General features: G+C 35.7%; 1 protein-coding gene across 1 annotated transcript; it reads left to right on the forward strand.

Moving 5' to 3' along the window:
- The first annotated feature begins 2,886 nt into the window (after positions 1-2,886).
- On the forward strand, positions 2,887-3,207 carry LOC140788477 (auxin-induced protein X15-like). Its single transcript, XM_073137732.1, has one exon. The coding sequence runs from the start codon at positions 2,887-2,889 to the stop codon at positions 3,205-3,207; it is 321 nt and encodes a 106-aa protein (XP_072993833.1).
- Positions 3,208-8,233: the final 5,026 nt, after the last annotated feature.

Genomic DNA, 8,233 nt, shown 5'->3' on the forward strand with positions numbered 1-8,233 from the left:
TTTATGATATGATAACCTATTATGACCCAACTAGTCTGTTTATGATCCGACTAACTCGTTATATGAAAAAAAAAACTCACTTATAACCTAATAAATTTATTTATAACTCGAAAAAACTCGTTTATAACCTAAATAATTTATATAAAAAAATGAGTAACTTATGTCATCCAATAGCTTATTTACGACTTATATAATCTATTTAATAAACAGGTCATGTTTATGTTTAGAAATTTTGAGCAGTTTAATAAACGGGTTATACTCATATTTGTATTATCATGACTCAATCCAACCCAAACCTAACTAACACAACCTGATTACCGTCCCCTAGTTACATCTTTGCAATAGATCAAAATGTAGAGACCTTATGGCACCAAGAAGTCCTTTCCCCTAGTTATAGAATCCTTTATTTGACTTGAACTAGCTCATTTATGCCTGATATGTTGTTCAAGAAGATTACCCTAATATCTAATTCGTAGATCGTGTCTCTATGCACCGGATGTGTGATCAAGCTTAAATTGAAAATAATTTCCAACCTAATTATAAGATCAAACTTGAATTGAAATAATTTAGTTTGACCCAATTCTATCCAATTACAATCCCCAAGTCGAGCTCGAGGCTATAAGTTGATTGATAAGCAATTTTAAGCTTGAATTAATTCAAGCCTAAATTGAACCTAATCAAGTTTGAATTGAAGCATGCTGGAAATAAAGACTAATTAATTTGTTTTCTTCTCTTCATTATAATATTTGGAAATGTTTCTTTGAACCATATTTTTACAAAATTAATTACTTAAAGATAAAATTAAAAGCTTTACTTCATCGAATTTCAAAATAGAAACAATCTAGCATGAAGTAGCATTATAGCATAAAATTCAGCATATAATTATATTATCCTTATATATATTAAATCCACAGTATACCAAATATCCCACCATATTGGCACGAAAGAGACATCAAAGATCAGTTGCAATTAAAACATGATCAAGGTTTTATCGTATGTGCATGAAATCCATTAGCATTTCAATCAGATCTTAAGATATGAAATCCAGAAAAAATAATCATAAAAGAGACAAAATAAGTCTAAAAATATTTATTGCTTACTACAATATGTAAGAGCACATATAAACACAATAATTTTTACATAAAATTTCTTTTATTAAATAAGTATAAAAAAATCACGAATCTCCCCTCCCAGATCAAATCAATCACTATAATACATCGTTCCTCGTGCGTAATATGCAATCTTAGCAACCCTTATGGTGGAAGATTTATCTCTGTGACCCTTATGCAATATTCTAATGAGCTTCCAAGGAATGGGCAACGTTGCTTTAGAGAGAAATCTATTTGAAGATCATCCAAACAAGCTTCTAACACTTGGAAACTTCAAACTCCTTGTGAAAATAAAAACTTCAAAAACTATTCCATTTTAAATGCCAGACTTGCAACTCAACTTTTAACTGATTCTTTTACATTTTGGATGCCAATGAGAAAGATGTTAAGCTGCAGTTCTCACAAGTCTAAAGAAATTACATCTTGAAAAGCCTCGTTTTATTACAAATTTGTCAATTATAAAAGCTAAGGACTTATTACAAATATTGGAGAAAGTGGTCCGACCAATAGACCTGTGTGAAGATTCTGGGCAGCGGGAACCCTATATTTTAGCATCTTTATGCATATCGTTAGTTGTCCGTAGTTTACTAAAACTAGAGAGACTTTGTCTCCCACTCCTTGCGACTCTATTACAAGTGTTGCTTGCTTGTTTCTATATACAAGATTAGTACCTGTTAATCGAAGTAAAACCAAAAAGAAAAATAATTCTATTTGCAATAAGCTAAATGTTTGGACCAGTTGTTAACTCTAGTTCGACGTTAAGAAAGTTCTATTACGTTTATAATTAATTGCATAAAAGGAGTCAAAATAGTGGCTGCAGTGCTTCGAGGTATAAAAGTGTTGTCTTCCTTACGATGTCAACACTAGGCTGAACAAAAGAACTGCATAAGCTCATGATGCATGTATGTATACTCAAAGCAAAACTTTGACCAACTTTGCAGCCTCCTCCAAATACATGCATGGTAATTAATTATTAGTTGAATTGGTTGAATAACAGGAAGCACAGGCAGTGACATTTCTTCTGTCATTATCTATGTCTGTCATCTTCTGTTCAACAAAAGGGCCTAGAGTTGCTGGGACAAAGATATGGTTCCTCTTGCAGAGCTAGGGATAGACATGACTTCTAGATACATTACAAGTCCACATTTGTGATCTTCTTCTCTTGTTCTATGTATTTTCCATCAAGTCGAGCTGTTTCCAGGCCCCTAGTTTTCCACAAGTTGCAAAGGAAGACAACGTACATAGTGTAGGAAAATAGTGCATGAAATGCATATATATGTCTGAAGTATAATTCTTCTCCTTATCCTCATCTATATATATATAATGCCTGGAGCAAGTCGTCTTGAATGCATTAACATCACAACTTTTCTAATAGTGATTGGAAAGCATTAATGGACCCCAATGTCTGTCTCGGTCTTGCACTCAATAAAGCATGCCATGTGCCCAGAAAGAGACCATATATATCTCTTCCCAGACGAAATGAATAGTTTTTTCCTCGTTGATCAAGAACTGATGAAGTAGAACTTTGATAAAAGAAAAGTAATATACGTCACTTAAGTCTTTCTCAGTATAGTTTATTATAGGAGGATGCACTTGTCTATGCACTTGTATAGCAAAACCGTGTGCTCTGTTGCTAAATTGGAAAGTCATGCAACTCTCCTTACATGAGAGGTATATAAATGCATTCTGCTGATAAGTATCTAAAACATCTCACAATTTAGCTACACTTTTCACATCACTCGCTTTATAGTACTCTTTTAGTTGAAGAGAGATATCCATGGGTATCCGTGTCATAGGAATCAATCGACATGCAATACTGCAGATGGTTCAACGATCTTTGAGTAGGAAACAGACTGCGTTGATGAAGGATGTCCCTAAAGGCCACTTCCCGGTTTACGTAGGCGAGACAAAGAAACGCTTTGTGATCCCGATATCGTATTTGGGACATCCTTTGTTGCAGAGCTTGCTCGATAGGGCGGAAGAAGAGTTCGGTTTGGACCATGCGATAGGCGGTATTCAAGTTCCATGCGAAGAGGAGGTGTTTGTGAGGTTTACTAGTGAATTAAGAGTCTATGAGAGGACAAAGAAGAAGGCTTAATTAATTTTGTGTCAAAAATGCCAAGGCTTATCTATATAACTTTTCTCTTCTCTTATCTTTCTTTTCTGAATCTGCCAATCTATCAGCATAATCGTAACTTTCGGTATGTTTTTATATTATTGTCTGTTATATATCCATGAATGAGGATCAGTATACCCGTTAGAGTTTTCTATTAACATTTGTTAATTACTCATCCTGAAAGTGTACAAACCTTTTCAATTGCTTATTTAAGATTAGAAATATTACTAGCACTTGTTTTATAATGCATTAAGAAAAGTGAACTAAATTGCTAGCCTACGTTTAGATAATTCATATTTGGTATTAAAATTCATTGTGGTGGTTGATAATTCAACTTGAAAGCAACACAGCCTTAACAACAGGAAAGCAAAGGGACCCTCTAAACTACTAAAATTAAGTACTCCAGATATTGGCAATTAAAAGTATCATGGCAAGATATTATTTTTCTTAAAAAAAGATATAATTATCATGTCTATTATATCTAAAAATTAATGTAGACTGCAATAGTTGAGTTTAGCACAATTAATCATGAGCAATAGATGCTCAATTTCTTTTTCGAGAAATAATAATTTTATTTCTATACGATTAGTTCGCACTAATTACAGATGATTAGTTGCGAGGTTTTAGTGAAAGTTCTGCAATCTTCAATGACAGTAGTCCCAGGAGTATCTATGTCTTTTTGAATCCTCAATGACTGGGTTATATTGCAATCAGGAAATCATCCGGTATTTGTAGATGCATTGAATAATACGAACAGGCAAATTACATGAAAATGGCTAGGGAAATTAAGCAGCAATACTGATTGGTAAAATGGCTAGGGACATTAAGCAGCAATACTGATTGGTACTTAGAGAATGAGTACATGCAAGTGGGCCAAGATTGTTTCCTTTTCTCGCAGCATTGTGCTTAATAAGTACTTCACGTTTGTTGGTCGTTCTTATTGGTGTGAAAGCAACGTAACCTTTTAGTGTAACGAAGCAATGGGGCGTCAGGTTTGGCTCATCTTGTCCTCGTCTAAAAGCAATGGGGCCTAAAGGACTTCTGCAAAGAAGATCTTGCTGGATTAGATAACAGATATTTATCTTGAGATAGATGGATACTCCCCCAAAGAAATGCATCAAAAATATAAATGTTACGATCTGATCATATAAGTTAAGTCAGTTGAGTCAAGTCGAGTTAAATTGAGTTAATATAAACCATATGTAGATCGATTTGCTAGAATTTTTACTCCTATAAATAAGAGTGGACATGTGTTGGTTATCATCGTAGAATAATTATTGAGTTAAATAATTTTTTATTATCTCATTTTTTATCTTTTACTATAGCCGTTAAATCGTCCTTATCTTTTTAGGAGTATATTATAATCATAGAACATTTTCAAGCTTCCAAACCTTAGTCACTACCTTCCTTCATAAGCCATCCTACTTTATAGCCGTCCATCACCACCGTTGCCCATCCGTCACACTCCAATGACTGTCACAACGTCAAATATTTATCGATTTGCCCCTTTTTGACCTATATCTACTATTTTATTTTTATCTTTTTATCTTGATCTTCGATTTACGTGAAATAAAAATAATTAGATTCACAATTTGTGAAGTACCACCACAAAAATTCTCAGAATTTTCTTACATCTATATCGGTCCAAATCTGATTTATAACATTGGTATCAAAGCTGACATTCCTCGGACAATAGTTATCATGCGATCTAAGACAAACGATGAAGGATCAACTATTGAGGGCCAAGATCATCTCCATTCTTGTGGGGGTTTCCTCGGTGCCACCGCTACCACCAGCAACCGCCGGCGACGAGCCACTAGCACGGGTGAAGGCATTGATATAGTTCATCAAGGAGTTAAAGAAGATGCAAACCTCCCTCAAGGACTCGATCCAAATCTTGACAGAGGCCATAATAGCTGCCCTTTACCGCCTTGCGCCGCCATCACCACTGGCCACCGCAAAACAATTGCCATCTCCATCTTCAAGCACTAATAATGGTGAAATCGTGGAAACCATCCAAACCCGGCAACCATCTTCCTCAAGTCATGGTGGAGCAACCTCCATCCTTGCAGATTGAGCGCTCCATTGTAGCAACACTGAAGCAGCCCAACAATCGCTACATTGTCTTCCCCACCCGGTGGAAGCTAGGGCCACAAAACCCTAGCTTTCCACCGGTAGTGATCCAAGCCCCTCCAACTCAAACCATCATGACCGATCGCATCCTTGGACCTTCTACACTTGAGCCATGGCCTAAATCGCATGTGCTAAGACCTCAGCTCGAACCACCCATAGCTAAAATTTGGTCCAAGCTAATCGTGGCTAAGATAGACTATCGCTCGAATGAGTGGAACCTAGAGCAAAACCCACCATAGGCCCCTCCTCCATGTGGAAAATGGGATTCACACGGAGATCTAAGACATGCATTTCGAGAGCGACGAAAGGTATGAAAATCACCATGGACACCTTAAGAACAAGGTGGTCAAAAGCGTGGTGGATTGTTATGATTCAATCACATGGGGTTAAGTTAGACGAGTCGGTTGAGTCAAATTGAGTTAGTTAAATTTATCTTATTGCTTAAAATTTTAAATAAAGTGGATAAAGTGTATGTGGATCCAATCTACTAGAATTTTTACTCCTATAAATATGAGTGGACATGTGTGGATTATTATCGTGGATGATTATTGAGTTAAGTTATTTTTATTATCTCGTCTTTATTTTTTATTATAACTGTTAGATCATTCTTAACTTTCTAGGAGTAGATCATAACCATAAAATATTTTTTAAACTTTCAAATCCTAGCCACCATCTTTCTCCACGAGTAACCATACTCAACGGCCGTCCACCACCACCCTTGGCCATCCGCCACACTCCGACAACCACCGCAATGTCGGATATTTACTGATTTGTCCCTCTCTAACCTACGTCCACAAAATTTATATGATCTTCAATTTATGTGAAACAAAAACCATTAGATCTATAACTCATAAAGATACCACCACATAAATTTTTATTATTTTCTTACATCCATATCAGTTTATGTCTGGTTCATAACAAATAAGCTTGGATAATATACAATATACCATCATCGGAGGATGATCATTAATATCAAATCATTAAAGTCATATAAATAAATATTTACATTGCATATGATTACTGATTCTTTTATGGCAACACATTATAAGCCCTATGTCTATTTCTACTTAATACTCTAGGGTTTTGCATATGACCTCAAGAAAAAGGCTCTAGAATTCATACCCACATGGATAGTCTCATCTAGTTTCCACAACCTCTTTATTTCACTCTACCATGCAATAAGTGTTGGAATATTAAGCTAGCCCATTTGAGTAGTCAATTAGATTAATTGGCTAGTGTAAAATTCAAGATTGGTGCTTTGATTTTCAGCTGACTCTTAGTCTTCTCTATGTCTTTAAATTAGAGTAACACTTTGAGTTCTCTAGATGTTGGAAATCAAAGAGTTATATATAATAACTAAGAGTCATATAATATAATTAAGAGTCATGTAAACCACTATATATATGTGGCTTTATCTTATAAATAGGTATGGAAGTGAAGTAAGTAAAGTAAGAAAGTTTAATGATTTTATCTACTCCATCATAGGTATCAAGAGAACAATCTTCTTCTCTAAAATTTTCTACCACCTTCTCCTAATAAAGTGGTATCAGAGCTAGCTTTCCTAGAAATGCAGTGGCTTCCAATAACTTGTTACAACCCCAACTTCCTCGCTTCACCGAGAAGAATTACATTTATTTTCTATGAATCCCAAGATCTATGGGATATCGTAGAGAATGACTATGTTGAGCTGAAGAACGTGAGGACACTCATCCCACAATAACTCAATGAGTTAAAGGAGACTCGCAAGTAGGACAAGAAGACATTATTCTTCATTTATCAAGCGGTTGACGAGGTAATTTTTGAATGAATTTCAATCGTGTCAACGATGAAAGAAGCATGGGACTTTTGGATAAAGTTTTTATCCCCTTCATCATGTGTTAAGTATCAAGAGAACAATTTTCTTCTCTTAAGTTTTCTACCACCTTTCCTAATAATAAGTACTATTAAGGATTAATGTATAGCCGTACATTAGTACGTTTATCTAGTTATGGGACTTTTGGATGAAATAGTTCCCTAAGATTCCAAAATAATATATGTTAGTGTAGATTCAATGTAATTAGCTATTTGTGATCAAAATACTCTTTATATCTTAGCCTATATGAGTCACGGCACAAAGTCAATGTTTCATGAGATGGAGATTTTGCAGCCAATTGATTCAAACAATTGCTTCCACTATGGTTCGAACGCACTAGGTGGCATTCAAACACAGGATAATTTTAAAGAACTATAATGCTTTTTATATCACATTCAAAGACACACCAAAATCTTGGCACCAACAAAGCCGTTCAAAACAACACAAATTTAAGAAAAGTCATTTTTATAAGAGGATTTGAAGGTAATCCTTACATCTCCTACAACCGGTGGAGTAACAGAGCTTAGTGTAAAAGGCTTTGGAAAGGAGTAGATTGTTTCGAATTAGTCATTGAGGATACACAAACAAAGTCGGATCTAGAAAAGGTGTGGTTTAACCAAGAGACTTCTATGCCTTGTTCAATTTGAAGAGCATGTCTCCATCTCTATAAGAGGGAGGGAAGCTATTTTGTTTTGATACCTTCTAAGCTCTCTTCCATATCAAAATTCCTAAGAGCTTTAGAGGAAATAGAGGATCTAACATTTTAGCCCAACCTAGGTCTACACGTACCCACCAGCCAATTGGGACAACCCCTTGCATCCGAGCCCTAGTGAACCCCATACTAAAGTCAAGCTCTAGACTAACGCATCCTAAGGTCCATCCCATTCCAATCAGCCACCTCCTACCTCAAGACAGTCTCACCAAAGTCAACGATGTGCCAAATCCCAAATAGCCTTCCCCACATATGCCCTAGCCCATATCTGAGCCCTCTTGCTTGCTGTTTAAGTCTAGCCCTAGCCGGAT

This window comes from Typha latifolia, chromosome 5, assembly GCF_019914945.1.
Source record: "Typha latifolia isolate L0001 chromosome 5, TyphaL0001v2, whole genome shotgun sequence".
NCBI lineage: Eukaryota > Viridiplantae > Streptophyta > Magnoliopsida > Poales > Typhaceae > Typha > Typha latifolia.

Coding starts and splice junctions, on each gene's coding strand:
- LOC140788477 (XM_073137732.1), top strand. CDS start 2,887: ATGGGTATCCGTGTCATAGGAATCAATCGACATGCAATACTGCAGATG.